This window comes from Vulpes vulpes, chromosome 8 (genome assembly GCF_048418805.1).
Source record: "Vulpes vulpes isolate BD-2025 chromosome 8, VulVul3, whole genome shotgun sequence".
Taxonomy (NCBI): domain Eukaryota; kingdom Metazoa; phylum Chordata; class Mammalia; order Carnivora; family Canidae; genus Vulpes; species Vulpes vulpes.
Window position 1 is genome coordinate 109,935,927 of NC_132787.1, and position 15,159 is coordinate 109,951,085.

General features: G+C 50.5%; 2 protein-coding genes across 5 annotated transcripts in view; one reads left to right on the forward strand and one right to left on the reverse strand.

Annotated features, from left to right (window-relative positions):
* The window catches only part of TRAPPC12 (trafficking protein particle complex subunit 12), an 81,568-nt gene extending 72,915 nt beyond the window's left edge, over positions 1–8,653 (reverse strand). Inside the window, exon 1 of one of the 3 annotated variants that reach the window (XM_026009174.2) lies at positions 7,906–8,653. In XM_026009174.2, the coding sequence (XP_025864959.2) occupies positions 7,906–7,935 (30 nt within the window). In that variant the 5' untranslated portion in view covers positions 7,936–8,653. Of the gene's footprint in view, positions 1–6,494; positions 6,719–7,527; positions 7,768–7,905 lie in introns of those variants that run through there. The other 2 variants (XM_026009175.2, XM_072767821.1) reach the window with 2 other exon arrangements.
* Positions 8,654–9,985: 1,332 nt separating this feature from the next.
* EIPR1 (EARP complex and GARP complex interacting protein 1) overlaps positions 9,986–15,159 on the forward strand; it is a 122,205-nt gene continuing 117,031 nt past the window's right edge. The window contains exon 1 of one of the 2 annotated variants that reach the window (XM_072767823.1): positions 9,986–10,188. In XM_072767823.1, coding sequence (XP_072623924.1) covers positions 10,147–10,188 — 42 coding nt within the window. In that variant the 5' untranslated portion in view covers positions 9,986–10,146. The remainder of the gene's footprint in view (positions 10,189–15,159) is intronic. The other variant, XR_012003260.1, reaches the window with a different exon arrangement.

Genomic DNA, 15,159 nt, shown 5'->3' on the forward strand with positions numbered 1-15,159 from the left:
TACATTTGCCCAAACTCACGGAACACACAACACCCAGGGCGAACCAGAATGTGGACTGTGGACTTTGTATGATAATGACATGTCAACGCAGGTTCAGTGATGGTAACAGATGTCCTGCTTGGCGGAAGAGTCAAAGATATGCGGGAGATCTCTGAACCTTCTGTGCAATTTTGCAGTGAACCGACAGCTGCTCCAAAAAATAAAGTCTACTAAAAAATGTTTTCCAGTTATATATTCAAAAACTTCAAATTTCAAAAGACTCCATTTCTCCAGGCACCTACTGATCGGTTGATCATGGTAAAAGACACGTAACAGAACCATCTTAATCATTTCTGAGTTTACAGCTAAGCTGCATCCAGTGCATTCATATCGTTGTGCAACCATCCACCACCCATCCTCAGAACGCTTCCCATCTTGCAAAACTGAAACACCGTATCCATAAACGATGACTTCCCAGCACCCCAGTCCCCACCGCCAGCCGATGACTGCCTTCTACTTTATAACTCCACGAATGTGACTACTTTAGGTACTACACAAGAGTGGGACACTATGGTATTTGCCCTTTTGTGACTGGCTTACTTCATTTAGCATATTGCCCTCAAAGTTCACTGATGTTACAGCCTGTCAGAATTTCCTTCTTTTTTAAGGCTGAATAATATTCCGTCGTAGATACATACCACATTTTGTTTAAACATTCATCCACTGATGAACACTTGTGTTGCTTCCACCCTTTGGCTACTCTGCCTGCTGCTGTGAACACATGTGTACAAATGTCTGAGTTCTTACTTTTAATTCTTCTGGGTATATACCCAGAAGTAGGATTGCTGAATCATACAGCACTTCTATTTTTAATGCTTTGAGTGATCAAAAAACTGTTTTGTGGAAAACAGTCATTGCACCATTTTACATTCCCTGCAACAGTCCACAAGGGTTTTAATTTCTCCACATTCTTGATGACACTTATTTCCTGGCTGATCCTAGCCATCCTAACAGGGCTGAGGTCTCCAGCCTTTTAAACCCTACTTGTTCTTTTTGACTCACTTAAAGACCCTCTCTTCCATGAGGCCTCCCCAAGACACTCCAACCTGTAATAATCTCCTCATCCTCCCTGGGACACCGTCTGCCTGAATGGAAGAGAAAGAAAAACTATACGCTGACAAAGGCCTACTCATGGCGGGCGGAGGGGCATGCTCACCCCTGCTAATGACAGCAAACCAGATCAATTATTATGATGCATTGTCCTCGGCACTCTGGTAAGGGTCTTACATATATGTTCCTACTTGGTCCTCAGAACAACCCTGTGATACAACTGCTATCATTTCCTTCATCTTGCAGACGAGGAAGCTGATGCTCAGGGAGGTCATGTAGCTTGCTCAAAGCTGTGCTGCTAGTAAGCAGGGAAACCAGGGCTGGTTAAAGCTGAATCGCTAGGTGCATGCTGGATGGTAGAGGCCACAGAATGAAACAAGGAGTTTGAACTCTAAAGAAAAGGTGCTCCTTTTCTTGAAGAACTTTTTGAGCAAAACCTACTGTATAGTTCTATTCTTAACAATGAACAAAGTCCAATTAGGATGAGGGTTTTTCTGGGGAAAAAAATGCCTTCTTGACCTTTAAAAACTATCTTAACTGGTCTCTAGATGAGAGTATTTTTGTCAACGCTTTCACAGTATTCCAAATTAGCTGTCCTTCCTTTTTATAGCCTAGTCACCCTGAAATCTAAAAACAAGATGACTTTAAAGTAGATAAAGTAGAGGAGTTTCTTGTCCAGCAGTCAGTTACTAATTTTTCATTTGTTATATATTCATTTGATTAGCTATAAATGAGTCAAACCTGAAATGAAGAAGGAACAAAAGCTCCTTCTGGTAATGTCTCACAGCAAGGCGGATTGAAGGCTGCTTAGGGAACATCAAAAAATGGATGTGGCATCACATGTAGGGATTTCCCCTGGGTCCTTTCTGTATAGCAAACAGAGGTTGGGCAGGAAAGCCATGAGAACAAGCACGACTTCATTTCACCTCTATGGTAGCTGAACGAGATGCCATTAGTGCCCTAATATACAGAAGGGGACACTGAGAATCAGAGCAGTGATGGAATTCATCCAAAATCATTGGTAGTGGGGCATCTGGCTGGCTCAGTCCATAGAGCATATGACTCTTGATCTTGGGGTTGTGAGCTTGAGCCCCATGTTGTGTGTAGAGATTACTAAAAACTAAAATATTTAAAAGAATAAAATCACTAGTAGGGGTGCCTGGGTGGCTCAGTTGGTGATGTGTCTGCCTTTGGCTCAGGTCATTATCTCAGGGTCCTGGGACCAATTTCCGCACTGGGCTCCTTGCTTAGTGGGGAGTCTACTTCTCCCTCTGCCCCTTCCCTCACTCATGCTTTCTCTCTTTAATAAATAAAATCTTTAAAAAACCTTACTGGCGGTAAATGACACTGCCAGGAATGGAGTTTGGTCCTTCTTGACTAACCCTCATGAGGACTGAACTATCCCAGCCCCTAGCACAGTGCCTGGGAGATGTCAGTAACCACAGCTGGGTCAACTGCTGGTTCTGAGCCCCTCTAAGAAAAACAAAACAAAACAAACAAACAAACAAACAAAAAACCAAAACCAAAACAAAAAACACAGTTCAGATTGTTCCAGAAATTCCAATGCTACACTAATGGTTAATTGTAGAATAATGTAGGGTATAAGAAAAGGTCTGATACAATTACAGGAAAAGGTAAAGACTATCAGAACTGGCAAAATCAGAGTGTTTTCTTTACATACAGGGAAAGGTGGAGAAAGTTCTACTCTTAAACAGAAATAACTGCCAAAGTTAACTTATGTGTATTAGTTACAGAGACAGACAAAAATGGGGATATCGTAGGAAAGACTGTCCACAGACAACGCTGAGCTACTTCCCACAAGACACTGGAATAAGAGAAAGCGAATCACTATGCAAGATCCACTCATTATGTGGATTGGATACTTATAGCAAGAAACAACTGCTTCAGCAGTAATTAAAGAAACAGATTGAAACTATGATTTTCTTTTTAGAAAAAAAAAGTCTATGAAATAGGCAGATTTTTAGAAATGACATTTCCTAGGGAGTTCTGAGGGAAGCTTATTTATCAAGAGTGGAAATATAACTTTTCTGCAGAGCAACTAGGCAAAGGATAAAACCCTGACACAGCCAATTGTTTACCAATTTACCTAAAATGTTTCTAAAGTAACAATCTTCTGAAAGGAAGAAAGGGAAGTAAAAAATCAACGTTCTTTCACATCAATGCTTGCTTGTAACTATGTTTTGATTTTCTTCAGAAACTTTGTTTCTAATCCAAACTGAATTAGAAAAATCAATGTTTCCTATTGACAAAGTTTACAAAGATCCTGTCCACTCCAGAGTAAAAATTATATTATTAATCCTAATTTCTTTAAAAAAAAATATTTATTCAAGAGAGAGCGAGAGAAAACGGGCAACTGGGGCGGGGCAGAGAGAGAGGGAGAAGCACGCTCCCTGCTGAGTGCAGAGCAGGATGTGGGGCTCGATCCCAGGACCCTCAGATCATGACCTGAGCCGAAGGCAGATGCTCAACCGACTGAGCCCCGCAGGTGCCCTGATCTCAATTTCTTTTTTTATTTTTTTTATTTTTTTTATTTTTTTATTTTTTTTTATTTATTTTTTTTTTCTGATCTCAATTTCTGAATATAAACTACATATTTATTAAAAACCACGGCCAAAGGGGTGTGTTGAAATGTCCTGCAAACCAGGAGCCATTACTCAGGGCATGTTTCAGTGTCTTAGGTCCCAGGGTAACTCGGTACTCCCGTGTTCCAGGGAGTGACAGAGAGAAAGCCAGGTAGTTAACACACTTACACGAGGCAAAAAGAAATATGGTGCTGGGGGGATGGAGAGATCCTGGACAGAAAGGAAGAGCTCACGTATAAATTTTCTTTTCTCAGCAGGAGACCTTAGAAGGTTCTTTTCTTGTAGAACCCCTGCTAATGACAGCAAAATAATCACTTAAAGTCAGTACTTAAGAACAGTCGTAGGGTGGGACACCTGGGTGGCTCAGTCAGTTAAGCATCTTCCCCTTCTCTTCTAAAGGTGTAATTTCTATAAATAGCTTTTAACAAATTTTGAGTGGATACAAAACAGTATTTATAACAAGTGGCCGAGACACTCTAATATTTACTTCCCACCCCCTTTGGGGTACTATCCTGCAATTTGTAATACTCTTGTTTTTCTTTAATCTTCCACATATTTACTTCCTTAACACATTACTTAGATTTTTCAGTTTTTGGCTTAATTTTCCCTCTCTACCACTGATGGACTCCTGAGGTATTTTTAGGTTTCTGATAGTACAAATGGTGCCATCGAGAATATTCTTGTACATGTCTCCTGGTGTACACGTGTAAATTTGTTTATTATGTTATCAAACATTTTGTGTATGTTGGGTCATAGAGAATGCATCTCTTCATCTTTACTAGAAAACGTCAAATTGCCTTCCTAAATATTTGTGCCAATTTACATATGTAGTAGCAGTATGAAAGTATTCTTGTTCAACACATTCACCTACACTTGGTACTGTCAGATTTCTTAATATCAAGAATACATAAAACATTCCTATAACTCAACAGGACAGTAAATGACCCAACAGAAAAATAGGCCAAAGATCTCAACAGGCTGAGAGGGACACACATTTCACAAGCATGTTTCCTGTGACTCAAGCCATCCATCTTCATTTTTCTAGGACACTTCCATTGCACACCCACGGTTACTGTAAAATTAAGTACCTCTCTGAGCTCTCAAGAGTACTGGTTAAGACAATAAACAGTTCTATGACCTATGTATCACAGACGAACTCCTCACATGGTACCATAAGCTAGAATCGTGAATGCTTATAAACAGCAACTTTAAAAAAAAATACCTGTCCTCTCCCAAAGATTTAAAACAAACAAACAAACCTGGAAACAAGCCCATATTGTGTCTATGTGCCCATAGACACAATAATAAATAGTATATTAAAAATGGAGCATTACGTGTAAAACAAATGAACCCTGCTATATTTAGCACATCAGTGTTTGAACCTCACAAATCTAATTTTGCAACAAAGAATGAGTAGAAAAATAAGCAGCATGATTTTCTGTATAAGGTTCAAAACCTTGTAAATTAAATATACTGTTGTAGGAATACAAGTGCAAAAGCAAGGTGGTGATAATACCCAATTCGTTTGGGGAGAGGGCTGGAGGTGGTGGCAAGAGAAGGTTTGATTAGGGACGGCCACATGAACTAGCCATTGGCAACTGTCCATTTCTTCTGCTGGTGGGCAGGCTGGGTAAGGTTTGCATTTGATCTTTACGTCTTCCATGAAAGCTACACGTGGTCTTTATATTTCACATTAAAAAAAGGAAAAGCACATGTATTTGTTTTTGATTCCGGTGAAATCTAAATCATTATTTCAATTATCAGCTTAATCATTTTATTAAATCATAGACATGATTTTTAGCTTATGTTAGCATCAAAATGCTAGCAGAGAAAGTGGACATTATGTTCAGGCGAGTGGGCTTTGCATGATGTCCTTAATACCTTATGATCATTTTTTTAAAGATTTTATCTATTTATTCATGACACGAGAGACACAGAGAGAGGCAGAGACACAGGCAGAGGGAGAAGCAGGCTCCCTGTGGGGAGCCTGATGTGGGACTTAATCCCTGGACCCCAGACACACCCTGAGCCCAAGGCAGATGTTAAACCACTGAGCCATCTAGGTGCCCCTTGTTTTTGTTTTTGAGACAGAGAGAGAGAGAGAGAGAGAGAGCGCAAAAATACAAATGAGCAGGGTTGGGGGAGCAGAAGGAGAGGAAGAGAGAGAATCTCAAGCAGGCTGCATGCCCAGTATGGAGCCCTACCGGGGCTCAATCCTACAACTCTGAGAGCATGACCCGAGCTGAAATCAAGAGTCAGATGCTTAACCGACTGAGCCACGCAGGTGTCCCAGCTTACGACTGTTCTTAAGTACGGACTTTAAGTGATTATTTGAGAACTGGAATTTCATTAAGAACAATTCACTACGAACAATTCAAACTACAGTCGTTCAGGTTCCCTTTCTGGACATGAGGCTGGAATTATAAATCTTTTACCAGATTGCAATAATGTAAACCCTATTTCCATGAAACCATATGCCATGTTGTGGAACTCTAACTAGCATATACTTACGAAAGCCCCCATGTAAAGAACACCCACTACAGGGATCCCTGGGTGGCGCAGTGGTTCGGCCCGTGCCTTTGGCCCAGGGCGCGATCCTGGAGACCCGGGATCGAATCCCACATCAGGCTCCCGGTGCATGGAGCCTGCTTCTCCCTCCGCCTGTGTCTCTGCCTCTCTCTCTCTCTCTCTCTGTGACTATCATAAAAAAAAAAAAGAAAAGAACACCCACTACAGATCAAGCATTCGACGTGGATTATTTTACTTAATCCTCAGGACCAACTTACAAAGTACCACTATTACCTCCATTACGCAGAGAAAACCCGATGATGGGACCAAAGGCATGCTGACCGTGTTTGATGCCGACAGCTTTCTGCCTTGGTCTCCTGGGAAGGCTGCTAGGACGGGTCATGGTCCAGAGCAGCGGAGGTGACTTAGACAAGAGGACTGAACGCAGGCTGTGAATTACCGCTTGTGTCTTGGCTTCACTGCTATAAGTGACCTTTGGAAAATGACTTAATCTCTTCACTCTGCTTTCCCAGTCTGTAAACTGGGGTCATATTCAACAGGAACCGCTGCACAGGGCACGTCCAAACCCCACGGAGCTACTTGTACATCAGCAGGAGGAGAGCGCGCGGATACAAGGACGCGGCATCTTCCGGCAGCCACGGAGGCTGGAAGCTGGTCCGGAGCCGCTGGGCCGGACGTTTGCGGTCAAGCGAGAGGCACACACGCGTCTCAGCCTGTCTTTGAGCCTTGCTCTTCTTCTAAAGTAAGTGTTTTCAGGCTTCACAGGTACACACTCTACTGCTCTGGAAGGGTCAGGGCGGGGGCGACGGGCAACATCCACTTTCACACCAACAGCCGCACTCACTGTCCCAACCCCAGGGCTGGGCCGGGCAGGCCACATCGGGCGGCCGGAGAGCAATCCAGGGGCAAGCCGCTCACCGACTGCTGCGGCCCGGACGCGCAGGGGGGCTCCCCGGAGAGGTCAGGGGGCAGCACCCGCGGGGAGACTCCAGGGAGCAGCCCTCCTACCCTCAGAGGGGACCCGACCCAGGGCCGAGCCCCCAGGAGCTCAGGCTGCACACACCGGGGGGACCCTCCCGCCCCGCGGCACAGCCCCGGGGACGAGCCCCCACCCGGGCGGGACCCAGGGCCGAGGCCCCACCCGGGCGGGGACCCAGGGCCGAGCCCCCACCCGGGCGGGACCCAGGGCCGAGCCCCCACCCGGGCGGGACCCAGGCAGGAGCGTCCCCCGGGAGGGGCGGGGGTCAGGGCGGCGGCGCTGCGCTTACGGACGACCCGCCCCCCCACTCCAGGCCCTGAGTCTCACCTGCCCCCTGCCCCCGGGGTTGGGGAGCGGGTCACCTGCAGCGGGGACCAGACTCCGGGGAGAAGGTGGATGCAAACCGGAAGGGAAAACTGGACGCGGCGCTGCCTGGGGCTTGGGCGCCTGCGCGCGCCGGACGTGCGGACGCTTCCGCGCATGCCCAGTGCGAGCCGGCCGCCCAGCGCGCTTCCGGCTCGAGCGGTAGTGGGCGGGGCCTGCGCCCCAAGGGGCATGGGGGCGGGGCAGTGGGCGGGGCTAGGTGACCTCCGAGGGGCAGGTGGTTGCCAAAGCACCCAAAAATACTTTTTGGAACGTTTATGCCTACCAGTATTCTCTACTTTTCCTTCTGTGCACCTGTACGACTTGTGTAATAACACTAACCATAAAGATGGCGGTAATAGTACCAATCATACGGGGGTAGATTTGATCCAGGAGTAGGAAGGCTGCATTCTCCTCGCGCCACAACTTGACCTCAGGCAACTGGAGACAGTGAATAGGATGCTCCAGCCGTGCCTCTTCTCCTTGATTTCACTGTATTCTCCCAACAGGTGTCTGCTGAAGCTTAGCTGTGACCAGCAGGGCACTAGGACACAGCAGGGAAACCCATTTCTGTGTTCTTTTCAGCAATGATTACATTTCTTTTCCCTTTTTGACAGATACACTATATATTCGAGGTCTACAATAGAATGTTCTGACCCAGATATACATTGTGAAATGCATACCACGGTGGAGCAAAGTCCATAACCACGGTCCCAATCAATTATCTTTTTTGTGGGTATGTGATGAAAACACTTGAGACCTACTCTCTAGGATTTCAAGGATAGGATAGCTTATTATTAAACGTAGTCATCGTTCTGTACATCAGGTCTGCATAACGTATTCGCCTTATAATTGAAAAGTTGTGGGATCCCTGGGTGGCGCAGCAGTTTGGCGCCTGCCTTTGGCCCAGGGCGTGATCCTGGAGACCCGGGATCGAATCCCACGTCAGGCTCCCGGTGCATGGAGCCTGCTTCTCCCTCTGCCTGTGTCTCTGCCTCTCTCTCTCTCTGTGACTATCATAAATTAAAAAAAAAAAAAAAAAAAAAAAGTTGTATGCTTTGATCAGTCTCTCTCCTATCCCTGTACCCCCGGCCTCTGGTAAGCACCAGTGCTCCTACAATGAGTCCAAACATATTTTTTTGTTTTGTTTTCTTTCTTTTCTGTATTTTGTATGTACGTATACTCATGCAGTATTTGTCTTTCTGTGTTTGGCTTATTTCACTTAACAGAATGTCCTGCAGATTCATCCATATTGTCTCCAATGGCAGGATTTCCTTTTTTGAGGCTAAATAATATTCCATTCTGTGTGTGTGTGTGTGTGTGTGTGTGTGTGTGTGGAGGGGGCACCCACTTGTGCCACACTTTGTCCATCCACTCCTGGATCTATGGACACTTAGGTTGCCTCCGTGTTACTGTGAATAAAGCTGCAATGAACATGAGTGTGCAGACGTTTCTTCGACACGGTGATTTTGCTTCCTTTGACTCCCGGACGAGGGATTGCTGGACCACACGGTAGTTCCATTTTTTGACTTTTCGAGGATCCTGCACACTGCTGTCCACGCTGGCTGCACCAGTTTGGTTCCCATCCACAGCGTATAAGGCTTCAATTCCTCCGTTTCCTGCCATGCTTGCTGTGTTTCTGACTTTCGAGACTGGCAATCCTGACAGGTGCGAGGTGCCGGCTCACTGTGGTTTTGATCGGCTTCTTCCTGATGACCAGCGACGTTGGGCATCTTTTGCATGTACGTCGTTCGGACCCGACCGGGGCCATCCGTCGTGAAGATGGACTGGGGGCTGAAGGGAAAGTTCCAGAGCCGCACAGCCGGTGAGGTGGGTGGTCTTGGAAAGCAGCGGGGCTCGGCGCCCTGGGGCTCCGCGTGTCATGGACACCGCCCGGGAAGGCAGCTCGGGAGAGCGGTGTAAGCGGGTCTCCCATGGCCGCCCTGGGTCTGCCCAGCCCCCGCTCCGCCCCCGGGTGCCGGCTGCCTGCCGCCCGCGCGAGCTTCGGGCCTGACCTCGGGGCTCCGCGCGGAGCTCGGGCTCGCACCCGGCTCGCCAGCCTTCAGGTCGGCGCCCCAGGGGCGGTCTGCGGCCTGGCACTGCGGCCTGGCACTTCTCAAGTGCGCGCGTGCTGCGCTCGGCTCGGGGTCAGGGCGCACGGCTCCAGGGCGCCGCCGAGCACCGCGGCCAGCAAACCGCTCGCAGATGCGGGGGAGCGAGGCCCCGCGGAGCGCGACGGAGCACGGACGCCCGCCCGCCGCCCCGCTCCCCAGCGCCCCGCCGCGGCCCCGCACCCCGCACCCCGGCTCCGCCCCTCCCCGCCCGCGCTCCACCTGCGGCCCGCGAGGTGGAGGCCCCGGATGCAGTCGAGTGGGCATGCGCACGCGCCGGGCGCCGCTGTTATTGGCCGCCGCGGAGGAGCGTCCCGATGACGCAGCAGGAAAACAGGAAGTGAGGCCGACGGGAGCCGCGCTGGGCCCGAAAGGCTCCCGGTCGGCGCCGCGGGCGCGGGGGAATGAATGGGCGCTGAGCTAGGGGCGCGCCCGCCGCACGGACAGGCCTGGCGCGGGGGACGGCCGCGGCATGGAGGACGACGCGCCGGTCATCTACGGGCTGGAGTTCCAGGTGCGTCCCCGGCGGGCCCGCGGGCCTGCGTGGGGCGGGGCGGGCACCGAGGCGGGCGCCGGGTGGGCCCCGGGCGGGTCGGGGCGGGTCGGGGCGGTGGGCGCCGGTGCCCACGTCCCCCGCGCTGGGGAGCCCCCCCCGCCGCAGCTCTGCCCCCGCGGCCTCCGCTCCCCTCGCCCCTCTCCTCTCCCCCCTCTCCTCTCCCGGACCTCGGACCCCTCCCCCGTCTCCTCCGCCCCGCCCCCCCCGCTCCTCCTCTCCCGCGGTCTCCACCCCCACCCCCTCCTCCCTCCACTCCCGCCCCATCTGCCCCTCCTCTCCGGGGCCTCGGCCCCCCATCCCCTCGTCCCCCCTCCCCCCTCCCCTGTCCCCTCCTCCCCTTCTCCACCCCCCTCTGCCCCTCCTCTCCGGGGCCTCGGCCCCCATCCCCTCGTCCCCCGTCCCCCCTCCCATGTCCCCTCCTTCCCTCCTCCACCCCCCTCTGCCCTTCCTCTCCCGGGCCTCGGGGGCCCCCCCATCCCCTCGTCCCCCCTCCCATGTCCCCTCCTTCCCTCCTCCACCCCCCTCTGTCCCTCCTCTCCTGGGCCTTGGCCCCGCCTCCCCAGCCCCCCCTCCCAGATCCCCTTCTCCCCTCCCCTGTCCCCTCCTCCTTCCCTGCCCTGTCCCCTTCTCCCATCCTCCACCCCCCCTGCCCCTCCTCCACCCCCCCCCCCCCCCCCCCCCCGCCTCTCCTCTCCCTGGCCTGGGTCCCCCCCTCCCCCCTCCTTGCTGGGGGCTGCTGGGCCGCGCCCACCCGGGTTCCTGCCTGTGTAGGTTTCCTCCTGCGCTGGGTTCCTGGAGGCCTCTGGGAGGCCGGCCCGCCTCTGTGGGTGTTCAGGGTGGGGGAGGGGGAGGGGGAGGTGGCCGTGTAACTTGGACAGAGGAGTTGCAGGGATAACGGGAAAGTTGTCTCGCACCCCTCACCCAGCTTCCCCCAACGTTGAGGCCTCCCGTGACCGCAGCCTGGGTGACCGTCCTGGGGGAGGTGGGCCCTCGTCCTCCGCTGTCGTCCCGTGTGTGTCCTGCCTGTGCTGTGCGGGGCCTGCTCCCCGGGCCCCCTGCCCTGCAGGTGCTCAGCACACGGCTGGCTGGGTGAGCGGCTGGGTGAGCGCCGGCGCCGGCGTGCACCTGCAGGGGGTGGGGGTGGGGGCACCCGGGGGGCTGTGCACCGAGGGGGGTGGGGGTGCGGCCCTGGGTTGGCCCCAGCTCCTCCGAGGACCTGAAGGCGCCTACGGACAGATGCGGAGACCAGAAGCCCAGAGCACCGCCTCGCGAAGGACCTGATAACGCGATTGTGGGGGAGTCTCTCGAGATTCTCCCTCCTCGCCCCTGCCCTACCCATGTGTGCGCTCTCCCTCTCCCTCTCTCTCTCTCTCTCTCTCATAACTAAAATCTTTCAGCCCTGGCTTCACCATTTCCTGTCTATGTAACTTTGGGCTTCATATTCCTTGCCAATAAAATGGGAAAACGGACCTGGATCCCCTGTGGCCGTTAGGAAAGTTAAGTGAGTTCATACACTGATTTCAAGCACTAAGCACAGCGTCGGGCACCTAATAAGCATTCAGGAAATGTTCTAATTATTACCATGAGACAGTTCTCATGGATCAGTCCGTATAAGGCATAAGGCGGTATCAGTGTCCTGATGCAGGAGGATGAGCTGTGTTACGGGGTTTGCCCACAGGCTCCATCACCCACGACTGTGCCTTAACAGCAGCTTTTGAGATGTCCCCAGGCGTATCTCACTCTTTCAGTCCTGCCTGTGGATGCTGTGGCGTGGGCATAGCCCGCCTGGCCAGCAGGTGAGACCTGGGACTCCAATCTAGGGAAGCCTCAGACCCAAGCCAGCCTCAGGGCCCCTGAACCACAAAGTTGCCCTGCCTTCTCCTGGACAAGATGCACGTGTGGGCAGGTGTGTGGGGGCATATGGGGAGATGGAGGGTTCCTGACCTCGGGCTTCCTAAAGTGTGTGTTTGCCTCCAGTGTGCCAAATACCATCTGTCTCATTAAATCTTCTAAATAACCCAGAGGTTTTGATCTTCATTGTTGGATCCTTGAGGTAACAAATGTCATTTCCTGGGATTAATATCAAGGAGTGGATCATTGCCTCGGGCATCCAGTGTTTTATCTGAATTTCTCCTTTATCTTAAAAGAAGTAGCAGATTTTTGCCCTTCTTTATTTTGGACAGCTTGTGGACCTTGATATTGTTGGATTCTAAGAATTCATTACTACAGTAAACAGAAGGGGCGCCTGGGGGGCTCAGTTGGTTAAGGACCTGCCTTCTGCTCAGGTCATGATCCTGGGGTCCTGGGATCGAGGCCCATGTCGGGATCCCTGCTCCATGGGAAGGGTGTTTCTCGCTCTCCCTCTCCATCTGCCTGCTGTTCCCCCCGCTTGTGCTCTCTCTCTGTCAAATAAATACAATCTTAAAAAAAAAAAAAAGAAGATGGGGATCTGATTGTTGACCCTTGACTAAGGTAATGAGGCTTGAGGGTAAAATGAGGTCCACTATGGCAAATAAAAGGCAGAAGAGTGCCATACAGGGGTCATTAAAATAGAAATGCTGAGCACGTTTCTGTTTATGGGACATTATGGTATCATGTAATTAACATCTTTTAGCTCATAAAAAGTAACTTTTGACTTGTTTTTATGATTTTGTTATTTAAAATTAAGAAAATCCAAGAAATTCTTATTAGTATTTTAAGATGTCAAATTGCTGAAAATCTGATTAAGATCTGCAGGCCCTAAACACGCCTTTTCTATCTTATCTGATTCCCTGACAACCACATTCAACTTAAAACTGTGTCTTGTCTTTGCCCACTTGCTTTTATTTCTTGGATATTATGTGGTGACTGGATGTCCTGTTACCTGAGGGTTTTTAGCTTTTTCTATGCTCTCCCTTGTCTTTCTTTAGGCTCATGTAGTTCTATCATAATTCTTGCCAAATCTATATTTAGGGTCTTTTTTTTTTTTAAGTTTTTATTTATTTATTTGACAGAGAGAGTGTGTGCATAAGCAAGGGGAGCAGCAGAGGGAGAAGGAGAAGCAGACTCCCCGCTGAGCAGGGAGCCCAATATGGGACTCGATCCCAGGATCCCAGGATCATGGCCTGAGCCCAAGGCAGATGCTTCACCAGCTGAGCCACTCAGGCACCCCTAGGGTCTTCATCTTTCTAGTTATATAAATATTTTTAGCTGCTGCTTCAAGAAGGGTACTGTGATTTCTTTTTTTTTTTTTCTTGTACAGCTTTCCATCTTTCCCTGTTGTGAAGTGCTTCCTTTTTCCATTTGTTTCGTTGTTCCTGTGTCTTATGGTGAGTGTTGACGCTTGGCAGCTGCTGCACCTGTCCTGCGCAGTCTGGTTGTCTGTGGGAACAGTGGCCGTCTGTTCTGCTCTTCCATTTTCCTGAAGACATCTGTCCCGGTGCCCGCCTCCTCCTTTGCTTCAGGTGGACCCCCTTTCATCATGTGTGGGGTTTTTGTGTTTACTTTTCATTAGACTTTAGTTGAGTAGGTAGTATGTGCCAGTCATCTGACAGGGCCGCGTCATTGTCACACAGCCCTTGGATCCCCGGGCTTGTTCTTTTCCGTTTTAAAGCAGAGGGCTCCGGGTTTAGAGAGACCTCTCGTAGCTGTTAGAGGGTTGGGCTCAGGCCTGGATCCTTCCTGCTCAAAGGTCTCTTTGCTCTCTGGGGCCTTTTATTCAGAACAAGGCACCTGGCGCCTCCATGTTCAGGTCCTTTGACCTCTGGTATCAGAGGCCAGAGGCGACATTCAAGTGCAGACTTCACCTTCCTCTCAGAGGGCCACAGGGCTCAGAGAGGACTCATCTCCTTTCTGTCCCCCAGACCGATAAGTCACTGTATCGGTCAAGGTGAAGTCGAGGTGACTGGCAGCTGGGAGTGAGGCGGTCTCAGCCCCGTGTGCAAGCTGCCTGTGAGCAAGACTGCAGCCGGTGTGCAGGCCACGCCGCCTGCCCCGGCCCGTGGGTCATCTGAGAGGGGTCAGGCGGCTGACGTTCCACTGCTCTTCAACCGACTGTCATGCTTTTGCTTACGTAGTTAAAAGGAATATAGGAGAATGTTTTCCTGGGATATAGCAGGACTTGGGGGAAGCCCGGAGAGCTCAGCCATGTGGAGTGCAATCTGGAGACAATTTTGTTTTTTTGTTTTGTTTGTTTATTTATTTATTTATTGGAGTTCAATTTGCCAACATATAGCATAACACCCAGTGCTCATCCCACCAAGTGCCCCCTCAGTGCCCATCACCCAGTCACCCCTACCCGCCCCCCCCCCCCCCCCGCCCACCTCCCTTTCCACTACCCTTTGTTTGTTTCCCAGAGTTAGGTGTGTCTCATGTTTTGTGGAGACGATTTTGATGCTTGGTTTCTATTATCATTTGTTTGTTTATGTTATGGACATAGAAACCTCAGACACGTTCCAGCTCACTCACTCGCTTGCTTTTCTTTTTATAATATTTTTTTCTCCCTCCAAACTATGTGGCTCACGTTGGCTATGTATGTACGTGTGTGTATGTTACTTCTGTGTCTTTATGTAACTTGCATATGTACACGTGTGTATTTATGCATCTGATTTTTTTCCTCGACGGGATCTGTGTGTTTGCACGGCTCTGCGTACCTGAGTGCACGTCGCTCTGGGCTAGTTTGCTGTGAGACCCTCCAGTGCCTCAGGCTCCTAGCCTCACTGCTGGTCATGGCTCCTTGTCGCTCCCTCACTTGATACCCTCGCTCTCTTTCCTTCTTGGTTCTGGAGAGGTGGTTTGTGCTCCAGTGTGCAGATGTGGGGAGAGGGGGAAGGCGGTCTGGGATGGGACAGGCAAGGGCATCCTCATCCCCTGGACGCCGGCCAAGGGGCCTCGCAGGCAGTGTTAGCTGCTCCCGTTTTTCCCAAGGCTGGGGAGCTACCTTGATGAGTC